This window comes from Pseudochaenichthys georgianus, chromosome 22 (genome assembly GCF_902827115.2).
Source record: "Pseudochaenichthys georgianus chromosome 22, fPseGeo1.2, whole genome shotgun sequence".
Lineage (NCBI taxonomy): Eukaryota > Metazoa > Chordata > Actinopteri > Perciformes > Channichthyidae > Pseudochaenichthys > Pseudochaenichthys georgianus.
Window position 1 is genome coordinate 25648450 of NC_047524.1, and position 21500 is coordinate 25669949.

Genomic DNA, 21500 nt, shown 5'->3' on the forward strand with positions numbered 1-21500 from the left:
TTAGTATTTCAAAATAAAAGTCTACTTTTGTAAACATTTGGAACATGTCATAGTCTAATGGTTGAGGATTAACAAAAAGGCAACGTATGTGAATTGATATTTATTCAAAAAATGCTGTATTGTGTATTTATATTTGTTATCTTTCTGTTTTAATTGACAAAATGTTCGCTTTTATTCTACCGCCAAAATCGCGCATTCCGGTCTTTCTCTGGTTATTTTTCACAAACTTGACACACGGAGCTGTCAAGCGTTGATGACGTCAATGTGTGCGACATTAGTCCATGCCTACAGTTTACACTTGCATTTGTCCATGAAGTAATTCAAAAATATATATGCTGTTAGTGTTAACTTCTGATATCAAGGGAATGTGTGAGTCGCATTTAAAGACGTAGGTATGCGTCGAGCTAACGAGACAGTGATAGTAATCTTCAGATAGCAAGTAGCATTTGGAAACTGCAAGGTTATTGATACATGTAGCTAACAACATGTGGTAGTTTTATAGTCAGTTTATCTGGGAAATACCTGTACATGTCATGTCAGTTAAGGAATATAGCTGATTTATAACTGAAGTGGATGTGAAGTGTAGTAATAGATCATCTAAGTTAAAGTCAGAGGCTAACATGGGCTCCACATTGTTATTTAAAGGCAGAATATGCTTGAAGCCTTTCTATCACCAGGGGAGTTTCTTCACATTAAACTCTTCCATTTTCAAGTCATCACACCTGCCTCTCTCAGCACGCTCCCTGTGCACCAGAGACCCTTACCCCACACCTGGAGCCAGGCACACAGACAGAAGGTCTGATGCGCAGGGGGGAGACAACAAGAGCACCTTTCAAAACAGGGAAGAGGATTTTCGGGATGGTGCTAGAAGAGGTAAGAGCTCCACTCTTAGACAGACGCCTGCATTCCCTAAATCTGTGTTTGCTGCCGGGAATGCAAAGAGAACAGCAGAGATCCAGAAGAGGAAAGCAGCGTTGTTCTTTCAGGAGGAGGAGCAGCATGGAGGGGAACGGGAACGGAGGACGAGTAGAGGAACAGGTAGGACACACTGACGTGGAGTTCTGATTTGCTCACTAAAGCTGTCACACAGACAGATGTTTGTGGTGCAAAAACATTTTAGAATACCAATTGTTTGCAGGAACAGAGCACTTTTAATCTGTGCACAAATAATTGTTGTTATACTTTCGTAATAGGCATTTTGCTAGGGCTGTGTATTGGAAAGAATCTAATGATATTGTTCATAATATCCTGTAAAAGGGGTTACAATTCAATATATTGCAACTCATCATTAACAAGGTGATGTATTGCAAATGTAATATCTTATTTTAGGAATAGTGTCATTACAATGAACTCATCACCATATACATTACATCGTTTTTTTATCCAATCAGGACAGTGGGCGCTGAATGTGCATTTGTTAAAGTCCCTGTAGCTTTTAGTCATTGCACAATTCTTTTTTGCAATCTGAGCAAACCGATTAAAAAAGGAAATTTCAGATTTGTGTTTTGTTCAAGGTTCTTTATTTGTGCCTACAGTTACATGTTTACATGCTTAAGTGTTCAAAGATGTCTTTACTTTTCTGGGAACCTTCAGGTTTTAGCCTTTGCAGACCATGTCATGCACAAAAGCCGATGCAACACACTACAACACCTATGCCTATGCAACACACTACAGGAAAGGGGAAATCCCCACAAGCCTAATAGGGCTCCTTAACATTTCCCTATATCAATAAAGACAAAGATAGGGACAAATAATCTTGCAGTAAAATAAGTTCATTAAAAATGTAAACAAACAGTGAAAATGACATACAGACTATTTATTATTTAACTATTCGTTAAAATTGATTAATTGTTTTTGACAATTTATTCTATATCGCAAAACACCTTTAAACTCTAAGTTTTGGTTAACAGTGTTTTTTATTTTTTGTTTTAGTGCCTAAATCCTAAATAAGTCTACCAAAGTGTTTTGGAATAATAATTGAGCTTGATGTTTTACAGCGTCTCTGCAACCTCCCGATCGGCCGCTCTCAGCTGCTGAGTGGAGGGATCTGAAGGAGTCTCGGGGAAATGCACCCCGCTTTGACACCCGCATGATGTGCACACTGTTCACCACCGCGGCAGAGCTGAATATCGCTAAGTAAGAGGAGGACCAGTGTGTTTGTGTCAGTGATCTTGACAACTCTTGTTTAGGTCTCAATTGTCCTCACTTTAAGTAATTAATTTTTGCTGAATCAGAAAACATTTTCTTTTCTGATAAGGAAATGTACTGTCCTCTCGCAGCAAGGTCGGGTGTCTGACAGGTGCAAACGTGCTACAACTGCCCAAAACATTTCCCTTAGGAGCAACGCGCTGCAGCTTCAGAAACGATGCATATCTAAAAACACAAATGTGCCAAAACACAATTTCACCAACTTGAAGCAACATTCGCAGTGTTTACAAAAACTCTACGCATGTGTTTAAATGTTGCGTTTTTGTATTTGCAGTGTTTTGTATTTGCAGCTTTTCATTTAGTTAATGCATCGCTTTAAAGGTCCCATGTCTTGGCCATTTCTACTGATCATAAATCCATTGTTGAGGTCGACTAGAATAGATTTACATTGTTCAATGTTCCAAACTCACTTTGGTTTCTCATAGCATCTCTGTATGTAGTACTGTATGTGTATTCACTCTCTGTCCTACACGGCTTGTTGGAGCTCCTGCCCCCCCCTCCCTGTGAGCCCACTGTGCTCTGATTGGTCAGCTCGCCCACTCTGTTCTGATGAGTCCACCACCGTTACAGCGGAACATCAGTGTTTATGTGTTTACTGCAGCACCCTCATCTGCGAGGCTCCACTAGCACCCGCACCCCCATACACGAGCTTTTCGTATGTTACTAAATTGAACTGTACCTTTCTACCATAGGTCACTACTGACTTTTGTAGCCACGGAAACGGGGACGCTCTCCTATGAGCTGTTACTACGGTACCTGACGTTGTGTGTGCGCGGCGGACACGATGCCGAGGTGTTCGATGTCTATGAGATAATGCGAGGAAATTTCCCTGCTCTGGACACAGGAGCCTCCAGCCTCTTTATCCAATCCTTCAGCCGCACGGAGAGGTGGAGGGAGGCCATCAGCATCCTCGACGAGGTTAAGAAGGTGAACATAAAAATCACATCAAAGGGATAGTTTGGATGTGTTACAGTGCGCTTGTATAAGGTCAACTTTTTTCCAAATTCTGATATGCTGCACATATTTCATTTTCTAGTCCTTTTAAATAGTATATAAAATATGTTTATGTATGCACTTTTATACTCCAAAGCAAATTATTTAAACGTGTACAGTACACCTGGGCAAATGACCTGATTCTGTTTAATAGGGTAAAAGTACTGTTTTTTTGATGGAGTTTGGTGGCTTAAAAGAGAGCTAGATAACAGATTTAGTTTCCTGTCAAAAACATAGACTGTATATCTGTCTCAGAACAAGGTAATGTGTTGAAAAATATCGAAATATTGCCTAAACTTGAACTGATACTGGGTTTTTTACGGTGGCTTGAATTTGTTTTATTGCCGTCCGCATCAGTACATTGTTTTTCTTCCTGCTTGTAGACTGCCATCTACTGTAAGTACTACACTGACTATGGATAAGTATTCACACAACCCCACTTCAAACAGTCCAAACTATCCCTTTAAATCCATATTGGAGCTGGAGGACATGGCATCCTTACTTTATCATCACCTAGTTTTCCCGTTATCCTCACAGGTGTTTACCCCTTCACCACGTAACTACGGGGAAATTATCACCGCAGCGATGTTGAATGGAGACACCACCACCGCCTGGGCCCTGTATGATGAAATCATTGACAAGGGGCTGACCCCGCACCAGGAAACCTGGGAGGCTCTGTTTAAGGCAGCGGGGAACCCTAAGCAGGAGGAGGCCATGTCTGCCTCTGAGCACCAGGAGAGGCTGCTGGGAATTCTGCTCTACATGAGGGACAACCAGATCTACCCCCAGCACAGCCTCACCAGCACCATCAAGGCCTGGTTTGAAAGGTATTGGAGAGTGGGGGGAGACTTTCAGGGTTAGATGGGAAACTAAGGATGATATACATTATTCTAATTCCTCATTTCAGCAGCTTCTGTTCTCTAGACTTCTGATATTAACAATGGGGTTTGTGTGTGTGCAAAGATTTCAATGCAGGATCAGAAATCCTATACTCATCCCGAAGTGGGGAAATGTATGACGCTACAGCAGCAAAGGTATAGTGCAGATAAAAGAAGAAAGGAAACTGAGTAGGCTTACATAAAAAGGCAAACACAAGTTATTATTAAGTTATTACACTTTTTTAAACAAATAAGCAAACCTAAAAAAGTTAACCAAAAATGATATATATATTTATTTAAATTAAATGGCATTAAAAAACAGAAAAGGTATTATAGTTCAATCTATAAGTCTTTAACAGTTCATAAATTGTTTAAATCTGCGATTATGTTATTATCTTAATATTATGAACTTATTTCCAATATCTTTTTCTTGTGTTGCTCTTTCACATTACGATCAGTGAAGTGTTAAAATAGGTCATGTCACATTATTCCAAGGCATGAGTGGGTCCCCAATATGTTTTGATCTGGCAAGGGGTCCTTGGCTGCTCTATACTTTCATTATGACATCATTTATTTAACAAACTTGAGTAAATTATACTAAAAATAAGAACACAACAGGTTGACTGATGAAATGATGTTATTTGAGAAGGTTTTTTTTCACATGGAGGAAAAAAAGGCTGGTTTTAACATCATCGTGATCAGTAGACTATAACTGTACATTTTCACTGACCTTTGGTCCCCTTACTTTCCTCAATTTTATATTAATAAAATACATCTGCAAACAAAAATTCATACCTCAAGTAAAAATTCCTCACTCTCATTCCTCCATTCTCTTTTCGTCTCTTCCTCCCTGTCTCCAGACTCTCAGGACAGAAATGGACAGGAAGTTGGACCAGCGCCACCCCAAAGTAATTACACCACCTTCCTACCTCAACATGAATCTTCCTAGATTAGTTGTTGTCATAGATGTTAGTGCATGGCCTGAATAGTGTGTTCTGTATGTATTGTTTATGAATATTGATGTGTTTTTAGGGGTGTGTGCAGCTGTTGTGGGTCTCAGTTGGAGTCAATCAAGCTGACTGATGAGGAGTACCAGCAGCTGAAAGACAGAGTGATGGCTGACATCATTCAGGGACGAGATGTTTTTAAAAAGACCACACCGGAGGTAAACACACACACATACTAAGAATTGTTTCCATTGGTCCATAAGATCTCTGAATAAGTGTGTTATAATTTAAAAAAGGCCATTAAGAGCATTTATATAGCTTAAATACACCTATACTTGGCCTTTAAGATATAGTATGCAAGTAGCTTTTTAATATTTCCTTGTATTCAGTGATATAAATACAATCTAAATTGGTAATAACTTTTTTTTATTATTATTTAATTATATTACAACTGTATGCAAATATTTAAGGACTCTCCCGAATTAGAACATATGGCACTATATAAATCCAAAAAAATAAATAAAAAGTAAAATAAATAATTGAAACAAAAAAAACAATTAAAAGACGGTCCACCCGAATACTTATTATATATTTCATGATATTGAGTTGTATTAATTCATTTGTGCTCGCATATACAGGACATGATTAATAATAAATCATTCTAATCGTGGTGGGCGATGAACATTTGGGAAGTTTTAAGCTATATTCAGATGCTAAGTTTCTAGTTGGAAATAACTCATCCTATATTACAACTCAAAGGCTCATCTACGAATAGCATGGCACATTAGCTTTCTATCTCCTTCTCCCTAACTTCTGCTAGATGGCGTCATCGGTACACACGCAGCTGCTGAGGTTACACACAGCTTCTAGAGAGTGAAACAGATTCTGATCAGATCTCCTTTTGCTGGTGTTTAAGTCGGTTTTTTTCCAGGTTTTTTAGGAAGTTAAATGTACAGGAAGTCTTCTGTTATTCCATGTAACTTTGAGGTATTCTGGCCTTTAAAATCCCTTTTTTGATAGAGATTGAGCTAACGTCTGGAAGAGATGAAGCCTACTTGTTTCCAATCTTCATGTTTGGTAGCTTAACCATTTTTTTCCCCTTTAAGTTATTTTTTCAATTGTTTAAATTGACAACTTTACAGTATTAGCGTCCAATACTGCTTAATAATTTACCGTAGCTACATTTTAAGCTGTATTAACATAATAGAGCTAAGTAAAGTACTTTAGCCACATTATTAATATGAATTCATAAAGTTAATTGTGCTAAGTAATGTACCTTAGCTACATTAATAGGCTATCTTAGCATCTCACAGATTGTAATGTAATGTAGCTACATTATTAAGATATTAGCATCTAATTGAGCATAATAATATGCTTTAGCTTCACTATTATTATGAATTAGCATTCAACAGAACTAAATGATGTACCTTAGTAATATCATTCAATTAATCTAAATAATGTTCCATGGACCTTAGCTACGTTAGTAAGCTGTTTTAGCATCTTAGAGAGCTAAAATATATAACTTAGCTACATTATGTAGTTAATTACATCTAAAAAAGCGTAAAAGTATAACTTTGCTACATTATCTAGCAACGTCTTAGTCTTTAATAGAGTTTAATATTGTATTTGAATTACATTATTAAGCTGTATTAGCTTCTAACAAAGCTTAATGAGGCACTTTAGCTACATTACCAATATGTATTATTACTAGCATTTTAAACAGATTTTTTTAATGGACTAATCATGGATTTAAAAATAACATATCGCATGATAATTAGCACGTTTTAGCAGCTAGCTGTTTCTTCCTTCCAGTATTTGAGAGGTAGGCTCATTAAGACTACTAAGAAAATTCAGAAGCATATTTCCAAAGAAAAATGTAAACTATTCTGCCACTATGTGCATAGGTTAGTAATCTTTTACATAAAATATGAAATTGTAATGACATATTTTGCATGTTGTGAGGTAGGAGGAGTCATTGTTCCACCTGGGCAAACATGTTGTTAAGCTTCAGGGTATCAGTTGATTACCTCATGGTTTTAAGTTATTCTCCCACCACCTGTTGGATAGCAGCACCACACACATGCTCTCAGTTAAACACAAAGTCAGGTCTATATTTTCGTATGGCACTTTCATAACAAAAGAGAGCAGCCTTTTCATGTTGCATGCATATTATGTACGTGGACTGTCTGTGTTAAAAGAGAGCCAGGAGACAAGCTTTTCATAGGATTGGAATGTTCCGGCTGTATCTTTTATGATGCCAACGATAATAAACTTAAAAACAAGGTTATTCACTTGAAATAGTTCCAAAAATAAATGTGGTAACATCAGAAACGTGTAGTTAATAGTATGTCATATATGTTTATGATCAGGGAGACAGTTGGCATAGTTTCCTTTGTGTTTTTTTCAGTAGTCAAGGGGGGTTTGTTGGTGCAACAGTTAGTTAAATTGCGGGGATTTCCAGCATGTAGAGCACCATGTGAATCTGGACCACAACTACCTCCCGCCGATGAGACGGAGCTAGGAAGGCAGACAGACATATTGTGAAGCTGCCAATTGAGCGGCCCGACCAAGCAAGGAGACAGAGGCAGAACGTCCAAAAATATAACCCGGCGTGGGCATTTATTAAAAACATGGGCACAAAGTTCACCGCCTCAATCTGCGGTTCTCCTTTCACCCCTCCTGCAGCCACAAGGATCTCACACACACACAAATACCCACACTCCCAATCATCACAACAAGACACATGTGAGGGGGGAGGAGACAACACAGGACACCAGGTGCACACAATCATCAGCCACAGACAACATATACTGTGCAAACACGCTAATAAAGTGCCCTATTACCCGGCCTGAAGCCGTCAGTCCAGTGACGAAGTTACTCATCAGGACTTTATTATTCCCAATTTAAGGCAATTCATTTTAAGGTCAAACAGGGTGCTTCAGACTACAGTGGGGCAACAGTGCAAAGAGGAAGAGGGGCTGTGTTAGAATGTATGTGCTAGTTACAAGGTAACAACATAATAAACTTTTTGTGGATGCAGCTTGTGATGTGAGGAGTGAGGGACACGGCCAGTGTTGGCAGGACATGAATTAAAATGTCGAATTCGAACTTCATTTTAAGGACATTTCGGCCAGGGGTGGAGAGCTATATTATTTTGTTCAAGCACCGGATTGGCAAAACAGGAGAGTGTGTGCACCAGTCTGCCTTGATCTATGTATTCATGGGACTCTCACAGTATCTGCTGCCCACAGCTGTTTTATAGAAGGAAAACCTGCTTCACTTCATGACATCTCTGCAGCGCCAGGAGGCAGCGGGAGGGTTAACTCAGCCTCTGAGAAGAGGAGCGCGCAGTGTCTTTCACGCACCGCCTTCGCTGTGTTTACCTTCAGAATCATTAGAAAGGCGAAAGAGCGGTGTGGCTGATGTGTTTTAACCACACACACCTCTACAAACACACACACACACACACACACACACACACACACACACACACACACACACACGCACGCACGCACACACGATTTAAAAGCAGACTTTTGTTCCTCCATGTTTCGTTGTTATTGTTTCACTGAGCGGACCCGCACATTTTTTTCAAACGCTCCCTTTTTTGGTCCATCTGCGCGGTAATAGGTTTTGTGCGCTGTGATGATTCGGCTGTACCTTTAGTAATGAATATTAAATGTTGTGAGGAAATCTTTCCACCAATAATTCCAATAAGTAAAACAAAATGTATTCACTTCAGGTTTACGAAAGTAACTGTAATCAGATTACTCGTTTTTCAAATGTAACGCGAGCTGAATACAGTTACTTGATTTTTGTATTCTGATTACGTAACGCCGTTACATGTATTCCGTGACAACCCAACCCTGAGCACAGCTAGATATAGATAGATGTTGCATTTTGACACTATAATAATAAAGACGTGTATAGTCCCTTCCCTTACATACAAAGACAAATAAAAGAAAGCAGGAGAGCAATCAAAGACAAAGTCATAGAAAACTCATTAAACCAGCAGACGTAAAAGAAAATGTGCACAAAAAAGAGAAAACAACGCCGGGAGATATGATCATGCTCTTGAGGTTTAGGAGAAAATCTGACGGCTGCTTTTTGGACACCCTGAAGCTGTTTAATAAAATGTTGACCAAGCCACGCAAACACAGCATTTCAATACATCCTGACAAGACGTGATTAAAGCATTAATAAAAATCTAATTTTAGCCATATCTTTCTGAAATTCTTGGCAACATGTTGAGCTAGAATGCCAAGACCAGGGGCCTCATTTATAACGCCGTGCGTAGGATTCACGTGGGAAGGTTGCTTACGAGGTAGAAACCCAAAAAATAGGTACAGAAATGTTCCGACATTTTCTGATTCACCAAACATTGCGTACCGGCGAGGAAAGTGCGTACGGCACTTCCTACGCTGGTTTCCCTTTTATCACAATCGACTCGAAATGAGGTGCAGCTTTTGCGGGCTTCACGTAACGCCCAGATTTGCCTATAAATAGTCAAAGAAACGCCCATTCATTCATTCTGACTGACGGCATGAAGGAGATCGCAGGAGATGACGACAGAACAGCTAAAAAAGACATCTCTCACACCGTGTCAGATTTAGGTTATTTTGGGGAGGTGGAGATAAATCATATTGTTTGGTGGATGCCGTTTGAACCAGAGTAGCAGCATGGAGGTCGGATCGTTACCAACATAAATAAATAAGTGGTCCGAAAAAGGTTCATGACAAAATAAATACACATAGCCTTCCTCAGGCAGTGTGTTTGTACCGGGGACAGGAGACCCCCCCCCCCCCCCCCCCCCCCCCTTGATGAGAGACTGTAAGAAATGATCGGGGAATCCCTCGAGGGGAGTCATGACGACTGGATCTGAATGATGTTTTTGTATTTGGTGGCTTGTGTCCCAGCTGTCGATCAGCTGTCGATCAGCTGTCGATCAGCTGTCGATCAGCTGTGCGCAGCGTCTCCACTGCAGCCTGTGCATCTCAACCCCCCCCCTCCCCGCAGCAACTCTATATCCATAATCCACCAGTTAAAGGAAATACAACCAATGTGTTATATTAGCTGTACAATTGACCACATGGTGTTCTTAGTTTCCATACCTCCTGTGTTTTACGAGCGACTTATCAAGTCTTGGCAAACGGCATAAAACACGATTAAACATGATAGTATATAAACCCATGCTCGTATCTACAACCTATAGAAATGCAAAACGGCGTCAGTTTAGACGTGATTCTGTCCTCCTGCTCACCGCATCATTTATGAGAAAACATTTTCATAACATTTTAAATAACATATCCGTATTTATTTCTTCTCCAAGTTATGTTTTGTGTGCACTGAGGAGTCTCAAAACAGGCGTTTGTTTAATCATTTTAAGATTGGCTTTAATCAATGTTTGAAAATGAATTCTTCATATATGATAAATGAGAGGTAACATTTTATTTATGGTATTATTTCCACATATTTCTCTCCATTCTTCCTTCTGCCAACGCGGTGTCGCAGTTTTTCGTCTCTTCCGTTTTTGTGCTAAGTGCGTACGCATGGGTTAGAGTTTGCGTGGAGGACCGCACATTTTCCCGTCAAGTTAGTATTTTATAAATCGCAAACATCGCGTAGAAACTGGCGTACGCCATTTTTTGAGTGTATATCTCTTTATAAATGAGGCCCCAGGCAGATTTTGGCCATAATAAGGAGGTTGACTTTGGAGGAGGTACGCTGGAGCTCACCCTATTCAGGTGGTTTGCAGGACAAGTATACGACAACGTTACATTACATGGTATTTAGCTAATATGCAATTAAATACTGAAGACATGCCTTCCGGAACAATTCTTTGGGAGTTAAGTGTCTTGCCCAAGAACACTTCACCATGCTGACTGCAGGTGGTGGGATCGAACCACTGACCCTAAAGGAATGCCCAGATCTAAAGAAACCGCTGTGTAACTTGTCCGTGACACACACAAACAACCACACACATTAATATCAATATTAATTCATTTTTTTCTTTTTTCCACATGTATTTATTAACACCCAAACAAAACCTGTATGTTTTGTAAGTTTGTAAATATGTGAACTTGATTTAACTAGTGCCTTTTGTTTTGTATTCTCCTTGCTGCTATTACTGTTTTCATTAATGTTTTCGTCACTGCTTTTATTGATTTGTTTCTAATTATAAATGCATAAAGAGGGGCGTGCAAAGATTTGTTGTACCCGAGGACAACGACGAAAAAAACCTCCTTTTCCTGGTCCTGAATTTATTGCAAACTAACTGAACTGCCAATAATTACCACCGTTGGGAAAACTATAGTGTTTGACTCTTCTTTAACGCGCAGTTTTAACAAATTGCATTCTGACGCTGTAGTCTGTAGTGGTGATCTATACCGTAGCATTGCAATATATTAAAGGACATTTCTCATATTTCTTTGCATTTTGTACACCACTAGTAACGCTTAATGATTTATATACAGAAGAGCAAAGAGCTTTGTGTCATAATGCTTCATAAGTAAGCTATTGGAGACGTGTGTGTGTGTGTGTGTGTGTGTGTGTGTTTTAAGCAGTCATATCATCCACAGCAGCACAATGAGCTGGTTTCACATATCAGCTGTGGAAAGTCCCTGGATAATTATACTGGACTTTCTCTCTTCCTCCTTCTCCTTGCTCTTATTCTTTCGTCCTTTTCTTTAACAAACTGATCCATTTCCTTCTTTTTAGGCTTGCTGCACCCTTTCTCCATCAAACCCAATCACCTTCTTCATCCCTATACTTCCTTTTGTCAATTATCCACAGATTATCTTGTCTTTTAATACATTTATTTGTATTATTATTTTTGCCTTCCACCTGGAACACACGTCATTCTTGTAGAATTTAATGACATTAATGACTTCCCCGTTCTATTGGTTAAACAATAACAATAGACAATGGAGCATTCACATGTTTTATACAACTATTTTATCAGAGGAATATTACAGCCGTTTTAACATTTTACAGTCACGCTGTGCGTTCGTGAGAGCGCACAATTTTCACGTCCAGGGGAATTCACTGCAACCTATTTCCATACGGCTGGTATCTAAATGTGAAAGTACCAACCATGTTCCTGTGCGGCAGGCCTATTCTAAGCATCGGAACTGCTTTCCTGCTATGGTACAAAGCTCTAACAGAGATGGAGCCTTCATTTTACCCTAAGAGTGAACTTGTGGTATTTAAATTCGACAGATGACTCAAAACATTTAAACATAGTTACCATGAGCTGCATTTTCAGGTGCTGAAGTATACTAACATTTTGATGTAATACCTATAGGTGTTTCCAAATCAGACTTTTTACTTAAATAATGTAGATTAGCCCCTTTAAAGTAGATCTAAAATATATTTTGTCCAATAAGAAAGAAAGTCGCAAATCCTAATTGTATACAACATCAAACAGCATATCGTCAGTAGCCAGCTGGCACTCGGCCATGTTAGTGCAGAGAAGGAAAGGCCATGTAGATTCATTCCTGGCAGACTTGGGATCAGTCAGCCAACCATCAGGCCAGTCAACTCACAGCTACGCTCCTCGGCCACAATAAGGAACAAGATCTTGATGCTGTTTTTGGAGAGTTCTGCAGAGCTTTTCTGTACATTTTCAGGACTGTGTCCATTTGGTCAGACATCCAGGTCATTAGCAAGTGAAATTGTCAGCTTCACTCACTGAAAGTTAACCCCAAATATGTTGGTCCAGACTGAAATACATAGACGGATTTCCGAAAATGTTGAACAGACATTCACAGTCCAGAGAGGATGACTACTTCAGCATATAAAACACTTACAACTTAAAAAAGCTGTCTAGCTCGCTGTAATGTAGAGAAGTACAAATGTGAATTATCATTACAATATTCTGTAATTATTTTCCTATCTTTTCAAATCAATTTCTTCTCTATGCTTCCACTAACCATTCTTTTCTCTATGTATCACTTTGTGTCTGTTTGTGTGTGTTCAGGAGTTGGAGAGTTTCAAGGCGTTCGTGAAGAAAAAGCCAGCTTTTGATGTGGTCGTGGATGGACTGAACATTGCAAATATCAACAACGACAAAAGACTGCTGTCAGAGACGGTGAGAATAATGCATAGATGCACATACATGCTTACTGTGGTTTAATATTTCACAGGGTCAACCAGGTGCTCTTTCAGAATCCCCTCTGCACACACACAGTTTTACAGTCTGGATTGTACTGGTTTCTTCCTACACATGTCTGTCCAACCCCGGGGCTTTTTTTGCTGCTTTCACAATGACTAACCTTGCAGTATGTGTGAGTACACGTGTGTGGGAGGTATCTTCATAACTGGTCAGTACCTGCTTTTTTTAACAACACCTAGCCTACTCGTCTACCCACATGTGTCTGTCTGGATCAGCATGTGTCAACTAGTACTTCTGGGTCTGCATTCAAATATGTCTAAACATTTGTGATGCTGTCAGACAAAGAGAAGTACAGACAGATACACTTATTTCCCTATATTGTCATCTATTACTTAGGAAAGCTAAGTAAGTTATTTAAATATTACAAAAAGTCATTTAAATTCCGATCAGGAAAACCACACAAACCTCTAGTGAAATGCCTGTATGAATGAAATCGTTGAATGAAATAGGTCAGCAACATGGCTACATATAGAATATGAAATGGCTGCTAAAATTACTAAAATCACGTCAACTAGACTAGCTAGTTATCAGCACACAGTCAAATTTGCCAAGATTTACCAAGTTCACTTTCTATATTTAGCATGTTAGTATTTTTAAGTTAATGTTGTTTTATATATTTTAGTAAGTTGTGTTAGTTACGTTTTTTTGTGATTTTTTTGTTTTATTTATTGGACATTTTAAAACTTTTGAGGTGGGCGTGTGAGTGAACTTTGGGATTTGAGCCTTTACAGACCAAAAACCTATATAACACACTACAGGAAAGGGAAAACCCAAAAAGCATAAAAGGGCCTCTTTAAAAATGTTAACGTGTTCTGAACTCTGAATGGGACATAAATATCAGGACTGTTGATTCATAAAACACTGACTGTGTTTCCTCTCCCTTTAGCATATCGTGAAAAAAAGTTTCAATGTTTAGATAAATAACTGTAATGAGCTGTGTACATGTGTGTTTCAGTTGTTGGCGGTGGTGTCGGAGCTGGAGCGTCAGGGCCTGACGGTGCTGGTGCTTGGGAGGAAACACATGCTGTGGCCCTCCAGATCCTGGGACAGAAACAACATGAAGCTGATCCAGCAGAAAGCTCACTGCTTCTTCACTGAAAACATGTGAGCACCTGTTCACAGAGAAGAAAAGCAAGACATATTCTTCATAGAATACATAGAAAACTCAGATTAACTAATGAGAATTTTTAAGGAGAACATGTAGTCTGGACTCAGAGAGACACGAGGAGAGCTGGAGCTTTGATGGCAAACACTGATGGTTTATTTGGAGCTTCGGCCGGAGAATTCACAAGACATGTCACGGGCCACGGTTTGACCACAGGGTTGAGATGCCACAATCAATTCTGAAGAACTCTACCCCAGACCCATGTATTTAGCTAGTTCAGAGAGAATAATCAACATTGTGCATAACAAGATAGAACGATAGTTACGGCTGTAACTACGGTTCTATGAGTTCCGGATGACCGCCAGAGGCGGTGCTTTAGCCCTGGATATGTCCATCGCGCGCATGCGCAGCTCGAGTACCAATAACAACAAAGCTACCTGTGACCCACGTGACACCGGCTATATCAGCCGGTGTCGTCAGAGGATCTGTTCCCAGAATCTTCTCGCAAGCACACAAGAATTCTGAGTGACAGGGAACTCTGGCGGTCATCCGGGACTCATAGAACCATATTTACAGCCGTAACTATCGTTCTATTTCGTCCCTACTGACCGCCAGAGGCGGTGCTTTAATCACTGTATGACTTATACCAACAATGTCATGAAGAATCCAAGCCCTTGCTCACCACTGGAAGCAGCGGAGCTCGGCAAAAGGACCACGCCCAAAGAATGGGGAGTGGCGACATTGACCTGATGACAACTGGAGAATGTGCTAGAAGACGCCCACGACGCCGCGGCGCAGATGGTCTCCAGGGGCACCCTTCTCAGGGCAGCCCAATATGTTGAGATGCTCCTTGTAGAGTGGCATCTCAGCCTGATGGCAGGGGGCGGCCACTGGCCCCGTATGCCTGTGAGATGGTATCGACAACCCAGTGGGATAGCCACTGGTTAGAGGGTATAACCTCCTTCAGTGCCGCCAGGGCAAAATCAAGAGTTGCTCCTCCTGCCGTATACAGGCAGTAGCCTTGATATATGCCCTTTGGGCACCGCCAGGGCACAGCAACTTCGACGTGCCGTACTCCTGAATGTCAAAGCGTGCCAGCTGGGCAGGCTGATTGAAGTGGGTTTGTGGAAAGACCCCGGGCGGGAATGCCACATTTGCCCAAAGGGCAACGCCTGAGAGTCTCACCTCGGGCATGTATTGTTTATGGAGAGGACATGCAACTCCCCGACTCGCTTCCCTGAGGCTATGGCAAGTAGAAATGCTGCCTTCGTGGGCAGCCACCTAAGCCCTACCTGGGCCAGGGGATCGAAGGGAGGAGATGATAGGGCATCCGGCAGCAGGGGCAGGTCCCAAGCCGGAGCCCTCGGGGTGCTAGGGGGACGCTGCCGTAAAGCCCCTCTCATAAAGAGGGACACCGACCTGTGGCACCCCGCCGTGGCGCCTTCGACCCGAACATGTCGGACAGAAATCGCAGCCACATAAATTCAGAGTGGAGTGAGAACGTCCACTATCTAGAAGGGACTGTTGTCTAAGCAACAACGTACATGCTGTCCCCAAGGAACACGCACATTCTTGCCCCCCAGTTGGGGTAGAAAGTGCGTGAGTGCAAGCTGCATAGCCCGAAGCTCTAGCACGTTGACCTGGCGCGCACTCTCCTGGGCAGACCGCTGACCCTGAACGGTCCTGCCCTGCCGTACTGCACCCCACCCTGAGAGACATGCATCCATGGTGATGGTCTCCTGGCGGGATGGGATGGGATGGCCTACCAGGAGATAGGCCCTGCCCCTCCAGCGTGACAGAGAGTGGAGGCAAAGCTGTGACACCCTGACTTCCCTGTGCCTGTGCCACTTGGCGTCCAAGTGAAGGCTGTTCAGCCACATCTGCATGGGGCGCAACGACAGCGCGCCTAAGGGCCCAGCGGCCGAGGCAGCTGCCAGTCTGCCCAAGGGCCGGAGGAACTGAATATAAGGCACCCTCTTGCCCGGCCCACGTGGAAGTAGGCATCCCTCAAGTCCACGGTTGAGAACCACTCCACCTGTGCATATGCAGTGGTCAGCATATAGAATGGCAGCACCTTCAGGAATCTGTTGATTCCTCTGAGGTCCAAGATTGGGCGAAATCCGCCGACTTTCTTGCTCACGAGAAAGTACGCCGAGTAGAACCCCCTGGGCTAAGCAGAGGGTCTTACTGGCTTGATTGCGTTCTTGGACAGAAGGACGGACAACTCTTGGCCCAGAGCTAGGGCCCCTGCCAGATCGCTGACGACTGTCAATTAGACCCAGCCGAAGGCTAGGGGCCGGAGCTGCGGTCCGTACTCCTGGGTTAAGGTGAAAACCCCCCCGGACCCTGGAGCTTCTTGGGGGGCTCCGGTAAGGTTCTGGGGCACGAGGCCGCCTGGAAGGCGGGCGACCTGGGGCACGAAAGTCATTGGGAGGCGGTTGAGTGGGCCGCTAAGACCTCTGCAGACCACCCCTGTAATCCGGCGGCTGAGTGCGGCTGCTAGAGCGGCCCCTGGGCCTGCTGGGAGTGGGCACAGGTCTGCGAAGACCCGAGTGCTGCTGCCTGGTCTGCCTAGCTTGGGCGGCACGCTCCAGTGCCTCCAGGGCAGCTGACCTAAACAGCTCCCCTGGCTCGACTGGTACGCTACGGAGGACTCTCCGTCAACCGAAGGAGGTGCGTCAGCCGAAGGAGGTGCGCCAACTGAAGGAGGGGCGCCAACCGAAAGAGGGGGAGGAGGGAGGGATAGGCGGCCCGCTAGCAGCCCCTACACCGGGCCCAGGCTGAAGGGCCAAGAGGCGACTTCATCATGCCCCTATCGGCAGCTAGCCGATCCACTTTAGAGGACAGCCTGTTTCTAGACCTTCTATTGGGGGGAGCACACATAGCCATCGCTCCCTCAAGTTGCCGGCAACGGCCGAATTGATCTGGAGGAGGATGTGACAAGGAGAGGTGTCTGTTGGCTGCTGCCAGACGTTCCACCTCAGTGATTCTAGCCACTCTGAGCGCCCGAGGCATGCAGCTACAGCTCATGCAGGCGTTTACCGTGAGAACCTCCCTCAGATGCTTAAATTTCGTCCCCACTGATCACCAGAGGCGGCCGAGGCAGGAGGGGCAGCGGTCGTGGCCGTCCTCGGGCTCAAGAGAAGCCATACAGGCGCTACATGAATTAACCATTCTGTAGGTAGCCAGATGCAGCGTAGCCGGGAGCGGGTGCGGGAACACAGCCTTCACCAGCTACCTGCTTAATGGAAAGAGTAGAGCGTTGCTGCTACTCGCCGAACAGAAAGAGGGATGTAATTACACCCACATTACCGGCAGAGGGAGCGGGAGCGAGATCACTGCCTTCACCTGGCTGGATTAATAAACACGGCAGTTCAGCGTCTACCAGGAGCGGGGGCGAGAACACTGCCGGCTGAGTTAGAGACGAATGCCAGATGCAGCATAACCGGGAGCGGGTGCGGGAACACAGCCTTCACCAGCTACCTGCTTAACGCAAAAACAGGGCAGTTCCGCGTCTACCAGGAGCGGGGGCGAGAACACTACCTTCACTGGTTGAGTTAGAGACGAATGCCAGATGCAGCGTAACCGGGAGCGGGTGCGGGAACACAGCCTTCACCAGCTACCTGCTTAACAGAAAAACGAGGCAGTTCAGCGCCTACCAGGAGCGGGGGCGAGAACACTGCCTTCACTGGTTGAGTTGGAGATGAATGCTAGATGCAGCGTAACCGGGAGCGGGTGCGGGAACACAGCCTTCACCAGCTACCTGCTTAATGGAAAAACGAGGCAGTTTGGCGTCTACCAGGAGTGGGGTGAGAACTGCCTTCACTGGTTGAGTTAGAGACGAATGCCAGATGCAGTGTAACCGGGAGCGCGTGCGGGAACACAGCCTTCACCGGCTACCTGCTGAACGGGAAGAGTAGAGCGGTGCTACTACTCACCGAACATAAAAAGGGATGTAGCTACATCCACATTACCGGTAGAGGGAGCGGGAGCGAGAGCACTGCCTTCACCTAGCTGGGTAAAATAAAGAAGCTTGACAGTATACGCAAGACGTTAGCCGAGCGGCTGCTGCTAACGGTCAAGCGAGATCAAGTCAAATAACACACATGTTTAAGACCAGATAACTAGTTTCTAAAGAAGAGAACAGCACAGAGCCGTAGTTACAGCAGTAACCATGGCCAGGGCTCACACGGCATATAACCGTAGTTACAGTAGTAACTATGGCCAGTACTTACATGGCTTAGAACCGTAGTTACAGTAGTAACTATGGCCAGTACTTACACAGCATAGAGCCGTAGTTACGGTATTGACTATGGCCAGTACTTGCACGGCTTGGAACCGTAGTTACAGTAGTAACTATGGCCAGTACTTACGGCTTAAACCCGTAGTTACAGTAGTAACTATGGCCAGTACTTACACAGCCTAGAGCCGTAGTTACGGTATTGACTATGGCCAGTACTTACACGGCTTGGAACCGTAGTTAAAGTAGTAATTATGGCCAGTACTTACGGCTTAGAACCTTAGTTACAGTAGTATCTGTGGCCGGTGCCTAAAAGTGTCAGCCAAACGGCTGCCCACTAGACAATATAATATTGGGAGGATGAAATCCTCCTTAATGGCCATACATGCAGAGCACACAGCACACACAGTGAAGATTGTTCTCTGCATATCGTCCTAGTGCTAGGAGTCTAGTACTAGGAGCAGTAAATACAACGATATAGCGCTACTGCAACCATACCATGCGTTTTCCGGGAGCTGGAGCGAGAGCACTGCCCTCACCGGCTGAGTTAAATAATGAAGCTTAACAGTACATGCAAGGTGTTAGCCAAGCGGCTGCTGCTAACAATCAACCGACCAAGTCAGAACACAAATGTTAAGACCAGATAATAGCTTCTAAGAAATAGAAAGTACTTACCTTACTCTCTGCATCTAAACGAAAAACGGGTTTAAAGTATGACACAGCCAAAGCTGGGATTCAAATGCTAATGATAGCTCGGGCACAACGCCACAAGCAGAACTTTCAAAAGAGCATAAGGGCAACTTTATGGGAGAGGAAGCGGGAACACTGTCGTCATCAGAAAGTCTAAGCCAAACAAAAAATAAGACGGCAATCAGGACAACTTGGCTGGGAGAGGGTGCGGGGACACAGCCATCACCAGCAACAAGCTGACACAAACCTGTCTGTCGAGGCTCTGCACAGCCGGCCACAGCTCCTGGAGGACCCGTTAACGACTCGTAGCTCCGACTGTCAGTCGCGAAGCTGCACGCGGCCAGCTGCTTGCAGAGCAATCCCTCAGATCAAATGTTCACACCTGAACGCTGTAGGCTACAAAAATGTAGCCACGGTACTCTCGCGCAGCGAGAAGATGAAAGGAACAGATCCTCTGACGACACCGGCTGATATAGCCGGTGTCACGTGGGTCACAGGTGACTTTGTTGTTATTGGTACTCGAGCTGCGCATGCGTGCGATGGACATATCCAGTGCTTAAAGCACCGCCTCTGGCGGTCAGTAGGGACGAAATAGAACTATAACACCTCTATCAGCTGACGCCAGCAGGCAGGAACAGGAAGACAAAACACTGAGAGCACAGCAGCCAAGGTTACAGGTGCCTGTGCTCAGTCAGGACAGTATGAACTGATAAAGTAGGTCAAAGTTATGGGCCTTGGGAAATATTTCCCCAACAGTATTTACAACCTTGAATTAATGTGTAAACAGTTAACCTCATACCCTTTGCTCTGTGCCTCTCTCAGTTCGGAGGATGACCCCTTCCTGCTGTATGCGACTTTGCATTCTGGGAACCACTGTCGGTTTGTGAGCAGGGACATGATGAGGGACCACAAGGCCTGCCTGCCAGACGGGGCCAGCCGGCGGCTCTTCTTCAAATGGCAGAGAGGCCACCAGCTGGTGGTGGACGGGTTTGTCACGGCAGGCAAGAGGGTCCGATTCCAGGTGAGAAAGAGAGAAGGGTATTTTGGAGAGATTGGGCACCAAAAGAATAAGCATACCCATTAACTGTGTGTATATGTGTGTGTGTTTTAGAGTATTCCCACCTACGACACCATTGTCCAGACTTCAGCGGACTCATGGCACGTTCCCTACGACGACACAGAGGACAGGAGCACCTACGAGGTGCCACAGAAATGGCTCTGCCTCACCACAAAGCACTGAACTCACACACACACATCCACACACACACATCCACACACACACACACACACACACACACACACACACACACACACACACACACACACACACACACACACACACACACACACACACACACACACACACACACACACACATATGACTCTGCTTTGATTATAACTGTTGACTTGTAAATAAATCGTTTACCACAAGAAGTGTTATTCTTTCATTTAACCACAAAAAGTTGCATGTGATTAAAACATATTTGTATTAATTTATTATAAAAAGTAATTTTAAAGGGCATTTCTTAAGTGATGCGAAAAATCATTCGAAATTATTAATAAACCAAACAAGTCTATTAAAGTCTATTTCTCGATCGACTAGCTACATGAATGGACCTGGAGGGACAGAGCCTTCTCCGTCGCTGCCCCCTCCCTCTGGAACTCACTCCCCCAACCCATCAGAGACTGCACTGACCTCACCACCTTCAAAAAACTCACAAAAACTCACCTCTTCAATCTGGTTTTTAATGTGTGATTGTTTTTGTATTATTTGACTTTAACTTTAACTATATATTTATTTGTTGTTCCTTCCTTTCCTTTTCCCTTCACTATATCTGTAAAGCATCTTTGAGCACCTGTAAAAGCGCTAACAAATTAAATCTATTATTATTATTATTTATGAATATGATATTTACACATAGGACTGATCATATGAATCATGTCAGGAGATTAGTTAATAATTAAAAAAAAGAAAGAATTAAATGGCAATAGTCTTAATGGCATTTTAACCAAAAATATGTATCTACCATGCATTTTTTTCGTACAGTATGAACGACCTGTTCTATTGTTGACATATTCCACATTTTAAGCAATTCTCAAGCCATGTACATTTTTTGGAATTAATTGTTTAAACCGTAGACTTTTGTGAAATGTGCCATTTATAGAAATTCGTCATATTCAGTAGGTGTAGTTGTAAGTGGTGAAGCCGTTCTTAAATATCCTCGGTGAAGCTATGGATGTATAAGAACCATGAAGCCCGAACAAA

General features: G+C 43.3%; 1 protein-coding gene across 1 annotated transcript; it reads left to right on the top strand.

The window, feature by feature from the left end:
- Positions 1–235: 235 nt before the first annotated feature.
- prorp (protein only RNase P catalytic subunit) lies at positions 236–20633 on the top strand. The gene is made up of 10 exons (XM_034111533.2): positions 236–1038; positions 1998–2136; positions 2901–3135; positions 3739–4028; positions 4940–4987; positions 5112–5244; positions 13005–13115; positions 14155–14303; positions 20057–20255; positions 20346–20633. Exons 1-10 carry the CDS (start codon positions 621–623, stop codon positions 20472–20474), a joined length of 1851 nt encoding a protein of 616 aa, XP_033967424.1. The 5' UTR covers positions 236–620; the 3' UTR covers positions 20475–20633.
- The last annotated feature ends 867 nt before the right edge of the window (positions 20634–21500 follow it).

Coding starts and splice junctions, on each gene's coding strand:
- prorp (XM_034111533.2), top strand. CDS start 621: ATGGGCTCCACATTGTTATTTAAAGGCAGAATATGCTTGAAGCCTTTC. Junction 1,039..1,997: donor GAGGACGAGTAGAGGAACAG/GTAGGACACACT, acceptor GATGTTTTACAG/CGTCTCTGCAACCTCCCGAT. Junction 3,136..3,738: donor TCCTCGACGAGGTTAAGAAG/GTGAACATAAAA, acceptor TTATCCTCACAG/GTGTTTACCCCTTCACCACG.